General features: G+C 37.5%; 1 protein-coding gene across 1 annotated transcript; it reads left to right on the plus strand.

Moving 5' to 3' along the window:
- The first annotated feature begins 1,819 nt into the window (after nt 1–1,819).
- LOC140877688 (probable polygalacturonase At3g15720) lies at nt 1,820–23,874 on the plus strand. The gene is made up of 12 exons (XM_073281243.1): nt 1,820–1,837; nt 2,272–2,406; nt 2,787–2,918; nt 3,411–3,567; nt 3,685–3,692; nt 3,788–3,995; nt 4,122–4,203; nt 4,822–4,930; nt 5,067–5,180; nt 5,387–5,569; nt 22,800–22,812; nt 23,708–23,874. Exons 1-12 carry the CDS (start codon nt 1,820–1,822, stop codon nt 23,872–23,874), a joined length of 1,326 nt encoding a protein of 441 aa, XP_073137344.1.
- The last annotated feature ends 547 nt before the right edge of the window (nt 23,875–24,421 follow it).

Below are 24,421 nucleotides of genomic sequence, written 5' to 3' on the forward strand. Positions count from 1 at the left end.
TAAAAATAATATTTTTCCATAGATCAAGTCGAATAAGAGATCGGTTTCACAAAATTAATCTGTTAGATAATCTCATACCAGTTTTTGTGAATTATATATAATTGAGAAGAGAAAATTTTTTGGAATTTCGGTATCAGTACCGGCATGAATTTTTTTCATACCGCTATTTTTGGTACGGTATACCGAAATCATACCGGTATTTTTGGTACAAACACACCCCAAGTAACAGGCTAGTCTAAGAAAGTGTTGGTAGAAAAATCGAACAACTGACCACTGTTTAAGTGCCCACCTTGATATGAATCTTATGTATGAAAGGCAACTCGATTACAATGAATCGCACCTCAATTCGATTACAAAAGAATTCAAAGATTTTTGTCCCGACTTTGAAACAAGCAACAGAGTTTGATCTCTAAATCTAATTGAACCCATAACTAGCAACAGAGAATCATGATAGAAAACAATCAATGCCTCAATTAGACCTTCAAAGGAACCTATCTTTGACAACCCAATTGAAAATCGACTGACAAACGCCACAAAGCTATGAAACTTTGATAAGTTTGATTTTGGGTAAAGCAAAAGCTTTGATAAAATTCTAGAGAGAATTTTATGAATAAAATCTGAAATCTTAATTAATTAATCAATAATGAATGTTTGTTGTATTTATAATACAACTACAAAATAATAAAAGATATCGCGAAATAATTCAAAATATATCTAAAGATATCAAAGATATATCCTAAAAGTTTCCTAGTAAGAATAAAAAACTCAAAATAAGAAAATAATGCCAAAAATATCAAAAAGTCTCGCACACACACAAACACACCAAACTGTGTGTAAAACTCCGAGGCGCGGGCGCGTAATATGGACGCGCGGGCGCGCATGGCTATCTGGACTGACGTGCGGGCGCGCATGACATTCTGCCTCAAAGACTTCAAATCTGCAAGGACGCGCGGGCGCGCATGCGTCTCGGGTTGTGTCACCTATTTTGTGTTCTCTTTCACATTTTCTCCACTTTCTTGACTTCTTTGGACTTCAATAATACTGTAACATCCTTCAAAGTGATCTTCAAACATTTCAATGCCTTCTTGACAATTCATCATCAATGAGTGAAGCACATCTTTGAATCTCTTAGCTCGACCTCTCGTAATTGGTCCTCTAGGCATCTCCAACGGGTCCTTAGCCACGTGATCAACATGCGAGCTATCCATGATCGCATCACACCTACTCCACCAACTTGGACACGGCCTCTTTGAGAACATTCATAAAGCTAGCACCTTTTGTATTATTTAGTTGAGGGAATTGGTGTGTCTTATCTTATTTTCAGGATATACCGGAGAAAAATTACTGTATTTTCTTATTTTCAGGATATACCGGAGCAAAATTATATTTTAAAACATTTAATACATATATCCAAAAAAAAATTCATTTAAGTTGAAGATGATAATTATATTTTATATTTTTATATATATGAAAATATACTAGTTCTGTCCAAAATTATGTATTGGACTAACTAATTAATAAGTTAGCCACTAAATTAAATGCTTTGACCCTATCATTATACAGAAGATCGTCCACATACTATGTTCGAAGGATAATGAATGAGTACTTTCGCCCATTTCGCCACGCATTTTTGTATGTGGTGAAACATGCAACATGTGTTACCCTAATTGTATATATAATATCATAAAATTTAACTTTTCTAGGAAATAAATTAAATTGAATACCACATGATACTCTAATATATTTTCAACGGGAAAATGCAAGAAATGATCGAGTTTTAAAAATATAATTCATTAATTCATGATTCTCGCCTTTAAAAATGGGTGATTTGGGTAAAGTAAGTTCAGATTTTGTGACCACCAACTGGGTTGCGAAAATTTATGATCTTTGTGTTAATATGGTTGCCACTATATATATACATATATATATATATATTTGGTCTTTTGCTTGGATCAATTGAGGATTAGCGTATCTGCGTTCTGTGGAATCTTTCACAAAGTTATTCAATAAATGGTATGAGTAATTAAAAAGGGTTGCAATTATTTTTATTTTCCTTTATAGTGTTATAATGTTATTATTCTTTGCTATTTTATATTATATTTAGAAATAATCAGGACACACGTGTTGCATGTACATGTACTGAAGCTAGTTTACTAAAATCCGAAAGCAAATTAAAGTTGCATATTATTTTCGAGCGCAACGGTATCATGAAATATGTATGAACTATTTATTATATGTAGAGAACTATTATAATTCTATTGGATGGTGCAGGAATTTGTTAAATATTTTGTGATTTTGGGCTTGATATTGATCTTGGAACCAAAGATTGCAGCTGATGAATACGACACCATTCACGATGTCACAAACTATGGAGCTGTGGGAGATGGAATAACAGATGATACGAAAGTATATTATCAACTCTTCTTTCTTTTCTTTTTTTCCCTTTAATCTTCAGACATTCTATCATTATATAATTAATGGGTACACTTAATTAAGATTGGTGGTGGCTGACAATTTTTGTATAGGGACGAAATAATTAGAAGCGGAATCATAAATTTATGCATGCTACATAAAAAGATTTTTAGTAGGATTTGAGTGTTTGGAGGAAAGATATTTAATAATGAGATGATATTTGTCGAAACTTTAATTTCAAGATTAAATTTTGTTTCATGGCTATTCTTATTTCCATTTAGACAAATCACTTAAACTTTATTAATATTATTATTATTATTTTGAAAAAAAATTATTTTATATGCATTTGTTAACATTCGTGAAACGATTGAAAGGCTTTTGAGTCAGCGTGGGAGGCAGCTTGCACGAGTGGTTCAAGCAATTCAGTAATCGTACCCACTGGGGAATTTTTGGTTTCTCGCATCGTGTTTCAAGGCCCATGCAAATTTACATCTCTTTCATTTCAGGTAAAAATAAATTATGTAATATATGTTTTACAGCCGACCTTACTTATTAAAAAGTATTATTCTCGATGTCAAAGTTAATGAGATCTTACCATATGGGTAATATCCAAATGATTTATCCGAGGGTCTACATCTCAACACATATGCATAATTAATATTATAGGGTTGACGTGACAAATCATGAGTTGTTAGATCTACTATAAGGATACTACTCTTAAGGTAGGTTGAAATAGACCGTCAAGAAGACATTTCACTATAAATATTTAACATTATCTCATTGATATAAATATATATATATATATATAAGCAAATATAATACAATAATATTTACCAAAAAACCTTTACGTACATTATTTGATATTATATTTATGGTAAAAAAAATGTATTGATCCCTCGAAATATATATATATATATATTCCGTTGGTTTCAAAAATTTAGACATCTAATATTTATGAAGAAAATTGAAGTATATATGATGGTATTAATTAATTACAGATATTGGGAAAGATTGTAGCCCCTCCAAGATCAAAATGGAGAAAAACAGTGGAACATGAATGGCTGTATTTTCATAACGTTGATGGGCTTAATGTGACGGGGAATGGCCAAGGAGTCATCCATGGAAATGGACTTTCTTGGTGGTCTACTGGTGTTAGTTCATACAAATTAAACCCCCTATCCTGCATGCCTCACATTTTTCTACCTAAATTACACTTTGAATTACGAATTTACGGTTTTTTTTTTTAATGATTTCAGAGTGCTGCCGAGTTAGGACCCACGGTATATATCATTGAAGCCAAAAAAATAATCAATAATCTTTTATGGGCTAAACTTTTTTGTATGTATATATGGGTTATTTTGTGTAATTCGTGCAGGCACTAAGATTTTCGCATTGCCATGGGCTTACAGTGAGCGGATTGAAACACGTGGACAGCCAAAGGAACCACATTTCTATAAACGAATGCAACAATGTAATCATCACAAATCTTCACATAGTGGCACCAATTCTAAGCCCTAATACTGATGGAATCGACGTAATCGGCTCCACGGATCTTCTTATTCTCGACTCTATTATAGAAACTGGTAATTTTTTTTATTAAAATTAATTATGTATATAATATTAATCTTGATTTAATTGATACTTTGTTCATTAATTCAATGTTGATTGACTTTGATGATAATTTATGCTACTGTGTAAACAATTAAAAGGGGATGATTGCATTGCCATAAACGGAGGTACTTCTCGGGTCAATATAACCAGAATAGCATGCGGTCCAGGACATGGAATAAGGTTAGTTAGTTTCGTTTCCCTTCATCAAACCTCGGACTCCGATTTTGTAAACGGAGAAAATGCATGGGTCCGACCGGGCTCAACATGGATTAGTCTGTACCTAACGTGACTCCAAGACTATGAAGGCGCAACCGCCTCCACCCATTGAACTATATTCACCATAGCTATCTTTAAAGCTTTGATGGGAATTGATTTTTCTTGAACAGGGAAATTATGTTTTTGTCGTATAATTTGCACGTTTTTTTTTCAATATTTGGTCATGTTACTGATCAATTCACAACATCAGCCCGTTAACGTTTACTTTTTCTTTTTTCTATTTTAATATTTTCTTACGGATCGAGTGCTAACATGATATTAGAAAGATAACAAACAATGTTTGTGGCTATGTTAGCATTTGTTGTTGACACATCATCATTTTTCGGTGTAACGTCAATACTCCAATAAAAAATAATTGTATTAAAAAAAGTTCCAAATAATTAATAGATTAAGAACATAAATTAGCCGACTACGTACATACTGAAAAATGAAAATTAAGCATACAAAGTCGTCACATCTGAACATACATACTTCACAGCTAGCTTACTTATGGGATTAGATCTTTCCTTGTTTTTCTTGCAGCATTGGAAGTTTAGGAAAAGATGGAAGATACGACCAAGTGGAAGCAATATCCGTAAGCAATTGCAGCTTCCGTGGAACAAAAAATGGAGTAAGAATCAAAACATGGCAGGTAAAAGCTCTGAAAATTAACCAAGAACATGATGCAAGACACAGTGTTTCAGTGTTTAATTTTCTTTTTCTCCTGGGAATGGGATCATGAAGTTCGAAGTTAATACATATTTTTCGATATATGTCACTCTTTGTAGGGTGGCTCCGGATTTGCCAGAAGAATCAACTTCTCGGATATCAACTTCGATGCAGCTTATAACCCTGTAATTATTGACCAGTATTACTGCCCTCATGAAACATGCAACATCCAGGTGATCAGCCTAGCTAGTTTAACCAGAATTTCCGGTCCTAGTAACTTTACTTGAATCATATTTAGGTAGTATTTCGGAGAGCTTCTAGGAAGCACTTCTCAGCTATTCCTTAATAAAATTTAGAAGTTCTCCCAGAGCAGCATGAAAGCGGACATGAAATCTAGGTTCGATTCGCCCCTGCTAAAATTTTCTTTATTCATGATCAGAAATCTGCTGTCAAAGTCAGCGACGTGAAATATGTCCGACTCAGCGGCACATCCATGAGCAAGGGCGCAACCATCAACTTCAGCTGCAGCCAGACGGTCCCTTGTACCGATATCCTAATTGAAGATGTTCATATAGTACCGATAGATCAAGAGCCACCCTCGGTGCAATGCATCAATGCGCAGGTGATGGAGCTCTCGTCGAACCCAGTTCTCCATTGTCACAATGCTGAATGAGTCTTCCAAATCACTATACATATATAGGGCATTAAGCAACACTAGATTTTAAGGTTGGGTTGTGATTAGGCCTATATAATTACTAGCTAACTAAAGAGATAATGTTTTACAATATAAGAATTAAAACCGCTTTTAGAATTTTATAAACTCATGTTGCATGATTTTAGTTATCTCATTTTGGGGCATAGATCCTCTACAGTGGCTTAGTCACAGCACTGTGTGCTGTGGTTTGAAAATGATATCGTTTTGGCAAGTGTTGTAATTAGGCAACAATCAAATGGATGATTGAAACATTTTTTTAGTTTTAATAATGATCATGCTACATATTCGTATTTAAAAATATTTATCTTTTAATTATTTTTTTGTTTAGATTTAATTTTTTAAGTTAAGATATATAATTGAATTATTTAAAAAACACATTTAGTGTTTTATATATAAAAAAACTAAATTATACGTTTGGACATAATTTTTGTAAAATTAACATTTTAAAAAAATGTTAGAATTGAAAAAACATATTACTTTTTAATTGTAAACATTTTATAGAATAGTTCTAAACACATATTCATTCTTAAAACAAGTTTACAATATTTTATAAAATAAATTAATTTTTTTTATGAAAAAAACATTTTATAAGTATTGTCACAAGACTCACAACAGAGCCTTAATTTTTCTGTGTGGTTTTCTAATTTTTAATAGTAATATACTTTGCATGAATTAATTTATTATTTAAAAATAGTATATAACTAGTATTTCTATTGACTTTGTTGTAATTAGTTAATTTAGTAAAATCTTAGAATAAAATTAGATAAGTGAACAATAAAAAAAATTCGAATCTTGTATATTGGAGGTTCTTATTAAAAAGAAAAAGAATGAAACACAAAATGAGAAGCTTTTAAAAAACGCAAAAAAAAAAAAAAAAAAACTTGAAATAAAAGGGAACGAGGGATAAATGGACAAAAAAGCCTAATATTTACTAAAACGGCACCGTTTTCAGGGCCACAGCATGCGGTACTGTGATTTGGCCACCGTAGAGAATCTTGTTCCCTCATTTTGTGGGTAATTATATATATTGCTTCCTTTAATTAATTTCTGAAATATATCAGCAAAATTCAACTAGTAGGCATTTTTTTGTTATTTTAAATTACTAATATATCCTTATTAACAAATAAAGTCTTGTTTTACAAGTAATCATTTTTTAAATGAACTAAATATATATGTAAATAAAATATGAAGTTTATATGTAACCTTGTTTTTTTTAATATTATTCTCAATATGTGAATAAATAAATAGGTCTATATTTGAGATGGACGTATTGGAGTAGCTAGCTGAGAATTGAGATATCAAAATTTTTGGCTTCTCTTTTAAGTACCACCAATTGCGAGGCCGTCATTTCATAATTAAATTTAGAGAATATAAAACAATTTAGATATCAATCCATTCTGCTCAAGTTTCTCCTTCAATCGTTAAGGTAGAAACCACTTTCACTTTGATCTATTCGATCTCGTTTTCAAAAACTAAAGTCTCGAGTCCGAATCACTTTTTTCAAATATGAAATATAGCATATCAAGCTATTTATATCAGCTAAGAACTCACATAAAAGTCTGCTCAATCATATCTCAAACTTCAAGGCGAAACTAGTTACAAACTTTGCTCACATCTTTCGAATTGTAGCTTCTCGAACTCGAAACATTCAAATATAATCTGATAGGAAGTGTAAATATGCTGCATATATCAGCAATCAACTCCTATCTAACTCAGCTTAAGCAATCTAAACTCAAGCTTGATCAAAGTCTTGAACCGACGGCATAGCGATATAAAATCGGTAACCGTAACAATATCGAATTCATAACCAACATCATACATATCTTATATCCAACATATATCATCAAAATATCATCATATCAATGTGCAAGGGTTCGAACTCATGGCTGGAAATCATAAGACATACATACAACATCCGTTCTTCGATTTGGTTGCGATATAACAATTCATATAATCGCAAGAACACATATCCACAACCATTTCTGAATTCTCCCTACTTCCAACCTTAAAAACATGCTGAACATATAAAAATACTTACGTCTAATCGAAACTCTCGTCGCAAGGATCGCAATGTTAGTTTCGGAATTGAAATCGGACAACCGGACCACAAGATATCAAGATTTGAAAGTTGAAAATGACTTCAACCCTTCTCTTTTCCTTTCTCTCGACTTGCTTCTGAGTTGTTGGGCTGGAAATCTGATTACTTTCATGCCTTACACGTTTTTATGGCCACTTGCAAGGAAATTGCACTTTGGTCCATGAACTTTGGCCTAATAGCGATTCAGTCCCTGGACAAGCGATTTAATTCAATTTCAATCCAAAATAATTTAAGAGTATTAGAATTTAAATATAAACTCCATATATTCTCAAATTAAATAATCTCGGATCAAAATTAAAAAATTTCAGACTTTATCGCATTTTAGTCCTTGAACTTCTCTATATTTGCAAATTGATCCCTGCTCGGATTTCACCAAAGAATTAAATCCTCTTTCATTCTTGGAACTTGGAATTTAATTCTTAAATTCCATACATATTCAATTCAAATATTTCCATATTTTAATTTAAGAATCCCGGAATTTAAATCTCAAAATCCGTAAATTCTCAAATTAAATATTTTCAGCTCGGAAATTAAATCTCTAATTTTCATAAATTATCCAATTGATATTTTCCCAAATTCGGAATTTAAATATCAATGACGTAATTAAGAACTTAATCTTTCAGGGCCTTACAATTTCTCCCCTCTAAGGAATGATTTCGTCCTCGAAATCACATTCAATCGGAATAACAAATCTGTTAGACTGAATGATTATCCGAAGTAATTCTCACTTCAATCATCCATCTCAAACTTTTTCTACCATTTCATAATCTCTTTCCAGTCTATCTCTTAATTATGTGTCTATTTTCTTTTGTACTTTTGCTCAGTCAAGGATTTATCATATACTCAATGTATCTCAGAATCATATCAGACTCTGACTTGACTGATTAAAAGACATAGGAAAAACATCATTAATACTTCCTTCATATAGACACATAGAAAATATCGGATCTTCTTGGGTTGAACTACGATCAATTCTGTTAATGGAACCCTCAACTATGTCTAACATCATAGACAGTGTAATTCATTTTCGATGATGACATATTTCTTCTGCTATCTTGTTCTGCAAAGAACATATATCAAGTCTATATTTTCATCCTACCCACAGCTTCAAGATCAGTATCCCTTCTTCATTTCATTGATGTGTGTTGTAAATATCTTTTCGGATATCTTTTCTTATTCATTTTTCTGATCACTTCTGTAATCATATTAATTTCATTCTTCCATAGTCACTAAATGATTTCACATTTGAACTGTTCCTTTTTTGAATCAGAATCAATTATTCAGATTAGCTCAAAGGCTGATCGACCTTATCTGAATACAATTCACAGATACAAATTTAGCTGATATTCTTCAGCTGACACATTAAGATCAAGGATCATGTCTTATGTATCACACGATTCATACTAGATAGAGTATACATCAATGAGTGAGATTATCATCTCCGGATTAATACTCACAAAAATTCATTATCAGATCATTTCTGGAATCTCTTTCAACAGAAAACAATGCTTTAGAACAAACATTTCTCGCTGAACATTATGTTTCAGCTTTAAAATCATTCATTTCTCAACTTTATCACATCTGTTCTGTTCGTAATCTATACAATTCAGTCTTCACATCCTGTATTTTTCTCAAACCATATCGGGTTTGATAGTGGATACTTCAAAATTTCTATCTCAACACAAAGAATTTCTGATTTTCTTCTCATCTCACATAGCTGTCACATGAATTATCATCATTACTCATATCTATATCATATCTAATACAACTCATTCTTGAATTTGTCGAAATATACTCTACTTCAAATCTCAAACTCATGACGATTCGAGTACTTGAAAATGAAAAAATCTTTCGACTGATTTCTCAAATTTCGACTCGATATTTGCTAATTTGTTTCATAGATCATCTCATCTCTTATTTTCTACTTCATTTATTGGAAATTGAAGTATTGCAAAATCAATTCTGTCATATTCGTTTTCATTTTTTTTCATCAATACTGATTTCCCAATCATTCATACACATGGTAGACACTTGAATGGATATTCATTCTGTGGTAATGTGCTTTTTCACAATCTTTATACCATATCAAGAATACCGAGCACAATCAACAGATTATTCACTTCAATTCCATTCATTTTGATTCATTGTCTTATCTCACATCATAATTTAGCATTCTCAATCAAATTCTACCTGTTTGATCTCATATCAATGTTGTTTAAGCTTCAAGTTGATATTCATCAAACACTCAAATCGAATAATGTTATCCGTCTCTATCAGTTACGAGCCAAAAATATAGTTGAGCTGGTTTGTGATGAGTTTTGAAGGGGCTTTGGGTGAGCTTAGATGTTGGTTTTGATGTTAGGATAGTGGCTTGAGAGTTGAAGGACAAATAGATATGTTTTGGAGGGGTTATGGAGGATTCAACTTGAGCAGAATTGTAGTGACCCTTACCCGGATCACCTACTAACAGAACTTAGGCTGCAATTAACTTAATTAAATAGATATCTGAATATAACTGCGGAAACCATAAACATTATGCAATCCCAAGTAAAGGAATCTGTAATTATCCAAATATTATACAACCAAATCGAATAGCTGTATCAACCTCAAAACAACAGAAATAAAACCTAGACGAAGCTCCAGCTGGTCAACCACTGACTAGCCCCTCTTGGATCCCCCAGCCTCGTCCAATCGCAAACCTGCCCCATGGAATAGGGTGTCCAGAAACACAGAGTACGAGACGTGAGCATAAAACGCTCAGTACGAGAGTATGAGTATACATGCATGCAAAGTGAACTCCCTATAAACTCGAGGTCAAGGATCAGATAACAGAGACAGACCGGGCCCTTGTATGTAGCACGCTATGCCGTCGCTTCAGGAGGTGGCTCCCATACCATAATACCAGTGGATATGCCAAACCCAAATCGATGGAAGTCCAACCACTAACAGGATAGGGTACAACCCTACTAACAGACATCTCGAAGGAGATAGCTCAATATGCAAATGAATGCAGCATAAATCAATGACATATAAACCATGCAGTCACATAATACATGCATACTCAGTCAGGATATCTCGAACAGTACTTCCGTACCTCAAATCAGTGCAAGCTCTACCAACTCTAGGTCCACGCCTATAGTCTGCTCTACACTGCCAAATGATACTACTATCATTAAAGCGCTCTAAAAGCCTTAACTAAGCTATTGCATACTCCTAAACATTAATAGGAAGCAAAAGCTATACCTTCGTCCGTCTTTAGCCCTTTGATGTCGATGCCTCCAGAACTTGGGCACAACTCCGCTACGGCTTCCGAACGCCTCGCCGACCACCGGGTCAAGCCTAGGAAGGCTAGAACTACTCGATTAGACTAGAAAGGAGAGGGAAATACTCGTAATTGGCAATTGGAAATGAAACCTCGGCCCTCTATTTATAGACAACGATTGGAACTTCCGATCCTCGATCGGAACGTCCGATCCTGCCATCAGAGCTTCCGAAGATCCTTATCTGCCACGTGTCAAAATATCACTTGTTGACTTCGGATAGGGGTGATCGGAGCTTCCGATCCTCATCGGAGCTTTCGATCCTGATCGGAGCTTCCGATCCAACCACACGTCATGCCTGACGTAATATTATCGGTGCCTCCGATCGTTCATCGGAGCTTCCGATCCTGTTCGGAGCTTCCGATCCGTCCGATACCCAATTTATTTAATTAGCATTAATCCTTTAATTACTCAATTAGGGTACGGGCTACTACATTCTCCCCCACTTAAGATATTTCGTCCTCGAAATCAGATCTTAAGTACCGAATAAAATACAGAAATCAGAAACATTCTTTATTCAAGTCAAACGTTTACAGAGTTTGCAACTGAGTACAACTTAAGAATGAAATCAAAACAACTCAGGATGGTCTTCACGCATCCTGTCCTCAAGCTCCCAAGTAGCTTCCTCAGTGCCTCGGCACTGCCACTGAACTAAAACCAAAGGAATGACTTTGTTCCGTAAAACCTTATCCTTATAATCCAGGATACGAATAGGTTTCTCAACATAGGTCAAATCCTTGTTCACCTGAACCTCAGACCGCTTCAGAATATGAGATTCATCCGCCACATACCGTCGCAACAGAGATACGTGGAACACGTCGTGAATACTGGATAGATGCGGTGGTAAAGCTAGTCGATAAGCCAAAACACCAATGCTCTCCAAGATCTCAAACGGACCGATAAAACTGGGAGACAACTTGCCCTTAAGGCCAAATCTGAGAATTTTGCGGAAAGGTGACACTCTCAGAAACACTTTCTTCCCGACATCGAACTGCAAAGGCCTACGCTTGATATTAGCATAGCTGGCCTGACAATCTTGTGCAGTCTTAATCCGTTTCTTGATCTGATCAACAATGTCTATCGCCTGCTGGATAAGCTCCGGTCCCTCAGCCTGTCTCTCCCCCACTTCTTCCCAGAAGAGTGGAGTACGACAACGTCGCCCGTACAACGCCTCAAAAGGTGTCATCCCAATACTAGTATGATAGTTGTTGTTGTACGCGAACTCGATCAATGGCAAATGATCCTGCCAGGCTGAACCAAAATCCATGACGCACGCTCTAAGCATATCCTCCAAAGTACGGATAGTGCGCTCCGACTGACCATCAGTCTCCGGATGATAGGCAGTACTCAAACTGAGAGTAGTACCCATCGCACGCTGAACACTCCCCCAGAATCTAGAAGTGAACCTGGGGTCACGATCGCTGACAATGCTCACAGGCACTTCATGAAGTCGAACGATCTCCTGAATGTACAACCGTGCCATACGATCCACATTGTACTCCCGGCTATAGGCAATGAAATGCGCTGACTTGGTGAGTCGATCCACCACAACCCAGATAGCATCACAGTTCCTCGGGGATAACGGCAAATGGGTCACAAAGTCCATTGTGATAAACTCTCATTTCCATTCAGGAATAGGCAGACTGTGAAGCAATCCTCCAGGTCGTCGGTGCTCTGCCTTGACCTGTTGACACACCAAACATCTCGAAACAAACTGATAAACACTGCGTTTCATTCCCTTCCACCAGAAACGAGTACGTAGATCCTTGTACATCTTGTTGCTCCCAGGATGAATACTCAACTTAGTGCGATGTGCCTGAGACAAAATCTCCTCTCGCAACTCTTCATCCTGCGGAATCACAAGCCTACCAGACAAACACAAAAAGTCATCTGACTGATAATGAAATCCAGACGAGCTACCCTCGTTAGCTAAACGTGCTAAACGCTGGGTCTTCGAATCAGACATCTGAGCATCTTGGATCCGTGAATACAAAGCTGGCTCAGATAATATCGCAAACATCTGGATACTCTGCATACCTTTCTTATGCTTGAAGGTATAACCTGAAGTACAACAGTCACTGATCGCACTAGACATCGAACAAGTCTGAAGTGCGGATAGTCGCACCTTGCGACTCAAAGCATCAGCGATGAGATTAGCAGCTCCCAGATGGTACTTTATCTCGCAATCATAGTCCTTAAGCAAGTTCATTAGCAGTAATGGAATGGGACAGTCATCCGAAAACGATAAATTGGAGTCTGAGTGAACAAATACTTGAGACTCTTATGGTCGGTGAAGATCTCAAATTTCTTGCCATACAGATAATGACGCCAGATCTTCAAAGCGAACACAATGGCTGCCAATTCCAAATCATGAACTGGATAGTTGTCCTCATGAAGCTTTAGCTGTCTAGAAGCGTATGCGATCACATGCCCATTCTGATTCAGGACACAACCTAACCCCTGAAGAGAAGCATCCGTGTATACCACATACCCTCCAGATCCTGACGGTAATGCCAACACCGGCGCAGAAGTCAACCGTCGTCGAAGCTCACAGAAATTCTCCTCACACTCGGAGGACCACTCGAAATCCACACCCTTGCGGGTAAGCTGCGTCAAAGGTCGAGCTAGTTGAGAGAAGTTCAGAATGAAGCGACGATAATACCCTGCTAGACCCAGAAAACTACGGATCTCAGCAAGTGTCGTCGGACACGACCAATTAAGTACCGCTTCAATCTTGCTTGGATCAACAGAAATCCCCTCCCTGGATATGATATGGCCAAGAAAGACCACTCTATCCATCCAGAACTCACACTTGCTCAGCTTGGCATACAACTGTTCATCTCGAAGAGTCTGCAGTACCAACCGCAAGTGAGAAACATGCTCTTCCGTATTACGCGAATACACCAAGATGTCGTCAATGAAGACCACAACAAACTTGTCCAAATACTCCCTGAAAACACGGTTCATCAAATCCATGAATATAGCCGGCGCATTAGTCAAACCAAATGGCATCACTAGGAACTCGTAATGCCCATAGCGAGTACGGAATGCAGTCTTGGCTACGTCCTGATCACGGACTCTCAACTGATGATACCCAGATCTCAAGTCAATCTTGGAGTAAACTGACGTGCCCTGCAGCTGATCAAACAAGTCATCAATACGAGGCAAAGGATACTTGTTCTTCACAGTGACTCGATTCAACTACCGATAGTCAATGCACAGCTGCATCGACCCATCCTTCTTCTTCACGAAGAGAACAGGAGCTCCCCAAGGAGATACACTAGGATGAATGTACCCCTTGTACAAAAGATCCTGTAGCTGATTCTTTAACTCACGCATCCCTGACGGAGCCAGACGATACGGTGCTCGAGAAATAGGCGAAGTATCCGGCATCAACTCTATGCCAAACTCGACTTCCCTAGCAGGAGGAAAACCCGGAATCTCATCAGAAAATACATCTGGAAATTCATCCACAACAGGAATGCTCTCTATCCCAATACTCTCAGCGGACAAATCAACTGCATAGATAAGGTAGCCTTCCCCGCCAGACTCTAGAGCTCGACAGGCCCTCAAAGCTGATACCAAAGGCATCGGGGGTCGCGCTCCCTCACCATAGAAAAACCAGCTCTCACTCCCCTCCGGATGAAAGCGTACTAATATCTGATAGCAGTCCACTGAAGCATGATAGGTAGTCAACATATCTATTCCCAGAATGCAATCAAAGTCATCCATCGCCAAGACCATGAGATTCGCTAACAGAATGTTCCCTTCAAACTCTAAAGGGCAACCCATCACTAGACGCTTAGCCGAAGCAGATTGGCCCGTCGGAGTAGAAACAGACATCACCACGTCTAGTGCAATGCATGGTAACTTATGCCTCTTAACAAAACATGCAGAAATGAAGGAATGAGATGCACCAGTGTCAATAAGTACAAGAGCAGGTATACCATAAAGCAGAAATGTACCTGCGATGACTTTCTCATTCTCCTCCACATCCTGATCATGCCTCAAGGCAAACACCTGGCCAGAAGCTCGTGGCCTCAAATGAGAACTCCCAGCAGGCTGTCCCTGTGACCTCTGCTGAACGGTGGCCTGAGAACTAGATCCTGAACCTGAACCAGAATCGCCTCCCCCAGACAGTGGACAATCCCTCCGGATATGACCAGTCTCTCCACAACGGAAACAAGCTCCAGAAGCTCTACGACACTTGTCGGATGGATGGTTCTTCCCACAGTGATCACACTTGTCCTTCTTACCGAAACGGACAACACCTCCAGAACCAGAGGAAAAAGAAGATCCAGACTTCTTAAAAGTTTGGGCACGGGGACCCAAAGAACTAGCAGGCCTCGACTGAGGGACAGACCTGTTTAGCCGAATGATGTCCTCCGCCTGGTGACAACGGCTCACCAAACCCTCGTAGGACATGTCGTCGCCAACCGCCACACGGTCATGGATCTCAGGGTTAAGGCCCTTAAGGAACATATTATACTTCATCTCTGAGCTATCAGCAATCTCGGGGCAATAGGATAGCAGATCAAAGAACCTCTACTGATACTCATCAATAGACATGGCTCCCTGTCGCAGACTCAGTAGCTCGCCTGCCTTCGACTGACGGAGTGCAGGAGGAAAATACCGCTTTTGGAAAGCTGTGCGGAACTCGGCCCAGGTGGCCACTCCTCTCGCTGCAATAAAAGGTGCAGAAGTAAACCTCCACCACCTACGGGCTCGCCCATCCAGAAGATAGCCAAGGGTCTCCATCTTCTGCTCCTCGGTGCAGTGGAAAGTCTGAAAAGTCGTCTCCATGCGGTCTAACCAATTCTCCGCATCCTCCGGAGACTCACCTCCAACTAAGGGTTTAGGACCCATAGCTAAGAATCGACGCACAGTGAAACGCTCGTCGTCATGATGACGATGACGCCGTTCTCGACGATGCTCTCCGTCGGCATCACCCCAACGCCCACCAATACTGCCATGAGAACTCTGGTCATCACGATTTTCCATCTACAAAAATACCTCATGATGAGACTAAATCCCACGAATACTTTTGCATGCTCCGATACCATAAATGTAGTGACCCTTACCCGGATCACCTACTAACAGAACTTAGGCATGCAATTAACTTAATTAAACAGATATCCGAATAAAACTACGGAAACCATAAACATTATACAATCCCAAGTAAAGGAATCTGTAATTATCCAAATATTATACAACCAAATCGAATAGCTGTATCAACCTCAAAACAACAGAAATAAAACCTAGACGAAGCTCCAGCTGGTCAACCACTGACTAGCCCCTCTTGGATCCCCCAGCCTCGTCCAATCGCAAACCTGCCCCATAGAATAGGGTGTCCAGAAACACAGAGTACGAGACGTGAGCATAAACGCTCAGTACGAGAGTATGAGTATACATGCATGCAAAGTGAACTCCCTATAAACTCGAGGTCAAGGATCAGATAACAGAGATAGACCGGGCCCTGGTATGTAGCACGCTGTGCCGTCGCTTCAAGAGGTGGCTCCCATACCATAATACCAGTGGATATGCCGGACCCAAATCGATGGAAGTCCAACCACTAACAGGATAGGGTACAACCCTACTAACAGACATCTCAAAGGAGATAGCTCAGTATGCAAATGAATGCAGCATAAATCAATGACATATAAACCATGCAGTCACATAATACATGCATACTCAGTCAGGATATCTCGAACAGTACTTCCGTACCTCAAATCAGTGCAAGCTCTACCAACTCTAGGTCCACGCCTATAGTCTGCTCTACACTGCCAAATGATACTACTATCATTAAAGCGCTCTAAAAGCCTTAACTAAGCTATTGCATACTCCTAAACATTTATAGGAAGCAAAAGCTATACCTTCATCCGTCATTAGCCCTTTGATGTCGATGCCTCCAGAACTTGGTCACAACTCCGCTACGGCTTCCGAACGCCTCGCCGACGGCCGGGTCAAGCCTAGAAAGGCTAGAACAACTCGAATAGACTAGAAAGGAGAAGGAAATACTCGGAATTGGCAATTGGAAATGAAACCTCGGCCCTCTATTTATAGACAATGATCGGAACTTCCGATCCTCGATCGGAACGTCTGAACCTCGATCGGAATGTCCGATCCTGCCATCGGAGCTTTCGAAGATCCTTATCTGCCACGTGTCAAAATATCACTTGTTGACTTCGGATAGGGGTGATCGGAGCTTCCGATCCTGATCGGAGCTTCCGATTCAACCACACGTCATGCCTGACGTAATATTATCGATTCCTCCGATCGTTCATCGGAGCTTCCGATCCTGTTCGGAGCTTCCGATCCGTCCGATACCCAATTTATTTAATTAGCATTAATCCTTTAATTACTCAATTAGGGTACGAGCTACTACAAGAATTTTATGGGCTTAGCTGCTGTCCGGAAATCGCTTTCTTAAACAGGGGTTAAACTCGGGTTTTGGCCCAGGGCTCGGGTCGAGAATTGGTCTAGGATGTTAGGAATACGTTGTTTCAAGCGGGAAGTAAGTCGGTTAAAGTTTGGTCGGGTTATAAGCTTATGAAGGTTTAGGTGCAGAACTTGGAACTTGAATGAGGTTGCTGTCCGGAAACTAAGGACTAAAGCAGGGTTAAAATCATGATTAGACCATGGGCTTGGGTCTGGAATTAGGCAAAGATGTTAGGAAAATGTCGGTTCAAGCGGGAATTAATTCGGTTAAGTGTTGCTCGAGTTCTAGATTTTTGAATGTTAGGTGCGTGCAGAATTTTTAAGCTAAGGGGGGTGCTGCCCGGAAATCGTACTTTTGAAAAATGATATCTTAGGAAATAAATTCCGAGGTTGATTTTCTGGCTTAATTCTAAGTGTCATGGAGTCGTGGTTTCAAGCGGAATCCCTTTTGATTAAGAATTGAGCAAGTTATTAATTTTAAGGGCAAACCGCTCGAATTAGTCGTGAGTGCAATTTATGGGTTAAATTCTCCATCCTTTGGTTTAGTACCTAAATCACCATCCCGATCATCCATGTGTGAGTCATATGCATGATTATTGATTAACATTTACATGTACGTCATATTTACATATGCATGCTATATTTCATATTCAATAAAGGAAAGAAGTATATTTTGAACTAAGTGAGATGGTTGTGACTACATATTCATGTGTTCGTGTGGGGCTGAAAGACGTTTTGGCCTCCCTTATCAAATCATTATGGGTTTCCTTACCTTAGCATGTGTTTGTGTGGGGCCGGAGCTATTCTACTCTCCCTTACCAATATAGGGCAAGATCGGGCTGGGTTTCATCTCGACCTCCTTGCGGCATTGTGCACTATAGCCATGATCATTTTCGAAATCACAGAGTCACAATCAAGGATCTAAGTTCACAGTTACAGTTACATATTCAGATACAGTTTATGCAGTTTCATTGATTATACATGACTTAGCCATGCATATGTTTCATTCATGTTCTCTCATTCATTTTGAAGTTTATTTACTTGTTTAAAGTAAGAGCACAAAACAAAGGTATTTTTTGTATCAGTTATTTTTAATCTGTGTGTTCTTGTATTTACGTAGTACTCTTTATCCCCCCCCCCCCCCCCCCCATATTCTTGCTGAGTCTTTTAGACTCACTACACTTACTTGTTTTCAGGCAGGTTTACGTTATCATCGGGATTGAGGGTCAAGACTATCGAGTGGACGGCGACGCGGGCACGGCACATCCCTCCGACCTATGCTAGCCTTCCGCAAAATTTTATTTTATCATTTTATAGTCTTTCATTGTGTTGTTTGGATAAATGTCATCGCAAGGATTTATTGATTGTCTTTGGGCATGTAAACATCAAAGTGTTATTTATTTTGGATGGTTGAATTGTCGAATCTTTTTCTCTAGTTCTTGTTCCTTTCTCTATTTAGTTTATTTAGTATTGTTGGTCGTATTTTAAATTGATGTCTGTGACAGACGGTTTGGATATTTATAGAGGGGTCATGCCAAAATTTTTCGAAAACCCGCATTTTATTTAGTAGAGGTCAGGGTCATTTCACTCATGGTCTGACTCTGGACTTGGTCTCGAAGAGATCTTATTGATTGGAAGATTGGCATCATTTCTTTACGAAGAGATTTCCGTGATCTTTTCTAATCTTAGAAGTCAAAGGATTTTTTCTTATTTTATCTACTATCTCTTATGATTGACCGATTGATGAATCTGCTAACGTATTCCCTACAGAATGATCCTCGGACATGATCAGATGTTAGATTTGCTGTCATAATTTTTATCAGATTGTATGATTTGCCGAGGTCTGTCAGTTAGACAGAGATTCTCGATGCGATCGTTCTTTTGGCATAGATTTCGAAGAGAGATTGTTGTTTGATTACAACGTATTTTATTTCAATATCCTCAGAACGACGGACAGTCAGATCAAACGAGTCAAACTTTAGATGTTATGCCATGAGTTGTAGTGCTCGACTTAGCACTAGTTGGCAGAATCCTTAAATTCTCGTGGAGACTTCGTACAACGACAACTATTTGATGAATTATTAAAGGCACTTTTCAAGTGTTGTACGAGAAGGGAGGAAAATCCTCGTTAATTGAAGATGATATTTCTGTGTCACATGAGTTGGAACCAGAGATGATTCGAATTGGGACTGAGCAGAGGAAGATTATTCTGACGATAATGAGTCGACTTTTGATTGACGGACTTGAAGGAGTAAATTGAGAGACAGAGTTCGTGTTGGAACCATGTTTGATTTCGAGGACGAAATCTATTCTTAGAGGGGGAGAATAGTAACGCCGCGAAATTATCTTAATTGACTTTATTTGAGATAATCAGAGTTTACAGAATTCAAGAGCCGACTTGTTCTTGATCAGGGACTATTTTGCAATTTTTGGAAATTTCAGGGACTAAAATGCAAAATTAGAGATTTTTAGATATTTAAGCAAGCTTTGACCCATTCTTTCACTCCACCCTCCTCCTCATTCACTTCTCCCTCCATTGAAGGCGTTCCAAGATTTCTTCAAGCTTTGGATTTCTCGGTTTTGCTGGATCCGTCCGTTGGAATTTTTTTCTGAAGACAGATTAGCGATCATGGCTGCGAGAGCTTCATTCTATAGTAAGTTTTTCTTCGATCAACTAGACTTCATTTTCCGGATGTTCTTAGAATCGACTGAGTTTCGGATAGAATTTTCTTGAGATGGTTCTTATCGATTATTCTCAGTCAGTTTTGATATAGAGCGTCATTCGTAATTGTTTTGATTTTTGAAGTGATTTTCGAAAATATGGATTTTGGGATTTGATGGGTTTGAGTTCTATTTGATGATTTGATATTGGTTTGAGTATATTCGATATGTATATTGTTGTCTATGATTTCGGATTGATCAGAATATAGTCGTTATGCCGCCGGTTTGAGTTTTGGACTATGGTTTGGTTTGAATTGGTTTGAGCCATTATGAGTCGAGTTTGAATGTCGATATTGATCTCGAGCCTTTATTACTTCTTTTACAGATTCGTTCGAAGGTCGTTGAGCTGCGAGGTTGCAGGAGTTGTTTTGTTTTGAAGATTTAAGCTGGTATAGTATCGACATTCTTATTATCGATATAGGATATTAGAATGAATCTTGATTGAGGAATCATTGTTGTTTCCAAGTTTGGAGCATCGACGTTTTGAGTAGAGGTATAAGAAGACTTAGACTTAAATTGAACGATTAACTCGAATCCTACTTGATTCGAGTGTTCCGAAGAAATCACATACTTGCATGTTAAATGATTTGCTTGATTTAGTTGAATGAGTTATGTTTTGCATTGCATTCATATTGAGCCAATGATTTATTTCATTTTTAGTTAGACATTTTGAGAATTATAGCAGGGGGCATTGGCAGGCGAATTACTGCAATGATCGACTTAACCCTCTATAGTTGCTTCAGAGTCTTGAGGATTGAAGTACACATCTTCCACCTCGAAAGGGGAGTTCGGTGAGATTGTTGTGGTATTTTATCCTCGGGATCCCAATAGAGGAAGAGAATAACCGGAGTACCTTTTGATTATCCATATTTGATAATACCGGATTTTAAAGACATGCATTTCATTTTAGATTCCTTTTTGAATTTCATTGTAGATAATTGTATATCATTAGTTGATGTATTGAATGATGTTACATGTTTGTTGCTTATACTGGGAATGTTATTCTCACCGGATTATCCGGCTATTGTCTTGTTTTTGTATGTGTGCTTGGAGACAGGTGAGGCAGGACCGAGTCAGAGATCGCATGGCTAGGTGATCGGGTTGATAGAGTGATGCCTTGTTGTTGTAGAAGTCAAATATGTAACCGAACTTAGATTCTATTCGAACTCGTTATGTTTTTTATTGCTTTGAATAAGCTAGACTGAAGCATGTTCTACTAGTTTGAGATTGTATAACCCTAGAACTACGTTGTATTGAAGCTTGTATGATGTTTATTGCATGTTTCTATACCTTATTATGTGTTGAATTGATATCAGAACCGAGCTAGTGAGTAAAATTCTGGAATTTCTTGTTTAGAGTTGTCACCGCTCGATCGGTAGAACTTGACCAAGTTTCTGTTTTTTTGAAAACTTGCCCGATCGATCGGTAGAACTTTACCGATCGAGCGGAGCACTATTCACGAAAAAAAAAATTTATTGCTTTATCTCTTGGACCTTTTTTATGTTTATCGATAGGATTAATTCTTGATTAGATGATTAGAATCGAGGTCTCACATATCATGATCATAACGAGGAAAGAAACACGTGTCTTGACCAATCATGGGGAAGTCTCTCCAACAGCAAGGGAGCTAGGCTTCGAGGTAGTTTTAGCAGAGCCAGAAAGATTAGGAATTTAGAACCATTATTTAATCTATTTCAAAATTAGTCTTTCAGCATTTTTGTTGAAGTGAATAATAGAAAAATAATTAATCTAGGGGAATTCAATCCAATAAAATCAAAGATTCATAGAAGTGTCTACACCAGGTTCCATCATCCCTCTAGACTAATAAAAGTTTAGTTCATGATCAAATTTAATTAAAACCAAAACATTTTTTCAAGTCTAAACCTCAAATCAATAATAAAATAGTTTAGATAATAATAAAAAAGTTGTAGTCCCGTGTCTGGTTGATTGACCCTCGTCTTTGTTTTTTTTATGTTCTTCATGTTTGATGAAACCTGTTGTAATATTGAACTTTTTTTTTTTAAAGGAAATCAAATTTCATTGTAATCTTGAACCCTTTTTGCGCCTTCGTTTAAATACCTTATGCATTCAGGGATTTGACAGTCTTATTGTGTCTTCTTGTCTCTTAGATTGCATCTGGGATTTTAGCTTAAAGAGTGTGTGCTTGATTTGGGATTGTCCGTGGTTGCGAGTTTCATCTGGAATTTAAGGGAATAGGACGAGGTGATTGTTTTTCCTATAATTTATCTATATTAACGTTTGATTTTCATTAAATACACTTCTTTTATGTTTATATGATAATTCATAGTAGTTAGGATGAATTTTAAGTTCATCCAATAAAGTGGTGATTTAGAATCCCTTTTAATCCATCATCCCTCTAGACTAATAAAAGTTTAGTTCATGATCAAATTTAATTAAAACCAAAACATTTTTTCAAGTCTAAACATCAAATCAATAATAAAATAGTTTAGATAATAATAAAAAAGCTGTAGTCTCTCTTCCGTGTCTGGTTGATTGACCCTCGTCTTTGTTTTTTTTATGTTATTCATGTTTGATGCAGATTTCTCTTCCAGGTTCTTCTTCAAATCTCACGTGAAAACTCTCTGATTTATGTGTTGTGTTGTGGCGGCTACTCCTCCTTTTACTTTGATGTTTCTGTACTTTAATATGTGTTAAAAACCCACAATCAAAACAAAGATCATGCATCCAAAATTTCCGAAATTCTGATATTTTTCCATATTTTCGCAGACGCGAAAGGAATCAGGCACAGATGCGCTTGATTTGTTTCTTTGTTTAAGCATTAGCGCAACTGCGCATTTCAAGAAGCGCATACTTTCTTTGGTTATGGCGCAGACTTGCCTTCTTATTAGCGCATATGCGCTTGTTCAATCTCAAGTTTTCTGACTTTTTGCATAGCCGCTCTTAATTCTTGCGCTTCTGCTCTCTTTCTCACACAACAGGCGCAACTACTCTTAATTCTTGTGTAGAGGCGCTTCTCTTTTCCTCCAAAAGCTGACTTTAAGCTCAGATGCTCCTCTTCCTAGCGCAGCCGCTCTACTTTTCCTTTACAGTTGAGCGACATTTTTCAAAAAATCATATCTCACAATCTAACCATCGGATCGAGTTGAAATTTTGACAGCAGCTTCAAAAATCTCAAACTTCATTATGAACGGTGGAGATCGGATTTGATGTCTCTAGTAGCTCCAGTAAATTTTGTAAACTTGGAGCTCCATAATTCCTTCATCCGCTTCTTCTTGTTATTTAGTTTCCAATCCTTGCATATCACAAAAACACCAAACAAATGCACATAAACCCGCTCGATACATCACAAAAGCCAAGTCAAATCATATGCAAAGTAAGTGCATAAAATGCACTTATCACCGACACATATCTCAGCAACTCAGGTCATTTCAAATGGTTGATTGCCTATTTCGTTGCCTGGTGTTCTTGGTTTGGCTAATCCTGCAGTGGTCCAGGGAACTCGACTGCCTATTACCAGCAATGATGCGGCAACTACTGCAGCTGCCATGAATTTACAGCATAACCTGGCAAAGATTCAGGCTGATGCTATGCCTGGACACTATGAAGCAGAGTTGGATTTGGAGATAAATGATTTTCCTCAAAATGCTCGATGAAAGGTGAGACACAAGGAAACTCTTGGCCCGTTCTTTGACTGGACCGGGGTTGCTATCACCACCAGAGGCATGGATGAATCCACATCCTAGCACAGCCCTTTTTTTTGGTTATATATATATTTATATATTTATATATATATATATAATTTCAAAATAATTATTAGTATTGTAAATTTAAATTTTGTATGCTTATTTTTTTTATATTTTTCTATAAAATCTAGTTTATAACTTCGGTCTCTCATGTCTCAAATACAGATACAAATGAAATATATTTTGTGTTTCATATTAATTTCTAAAATTATAATAGTTGTGTGATATGAATGTATTGAAAAGTGATATTTTTCATGATTTGAGAGAAAAATATATTATTTGAATAATGAAATTATTCATTGTTTCATCAAAATAAATTGTAGTGGTTGGAAAAAATGAAAATTTTGAGTATTATTTATTGTAACATTACTCTAAATTCATGAAATTTTCAGATGAGTTTCAAAATATATAATGAATAAAATTTATTATGTATTTTTATCATAATATATAATTTATT

This window comes from Henckelia pumila, chromosome 2 (genome assembly GCF_033568475.1).
Source record: "Henckelia pumila isolate YLH828 chromosome 2, ASM3356847v2, whole genome shotgun sequence".
In the NCBI taxonomy this organism is placed as follows: domain Eukaryota; kingdom Viridiplantae; phylum Streptophyta; class Magnoliopsida; order Lamiales; family Gesneriaceae; genus Henckelia; species Henckelia pumila.

Bases quoted from the DNA above. Each gene is read 5' to 3' on its own strand.
- LOC140877688 (XM_073281243.1), top strand. The intron at 4,204-4,821 runs GTTAGTTAGTTT...TTTTTCTTGCAG, and splicing joins GGTCCAGGACATGGAATAAG to CATTGGAAGTTTAGGAAAAG. The intron at 5,181-5,386 runs GTGATCAGCCTA...ATTCATGATCAG, and splicing joins ATGAAACATGCAACATCCAG to AAATCTGCTGTCAAAGTCAG.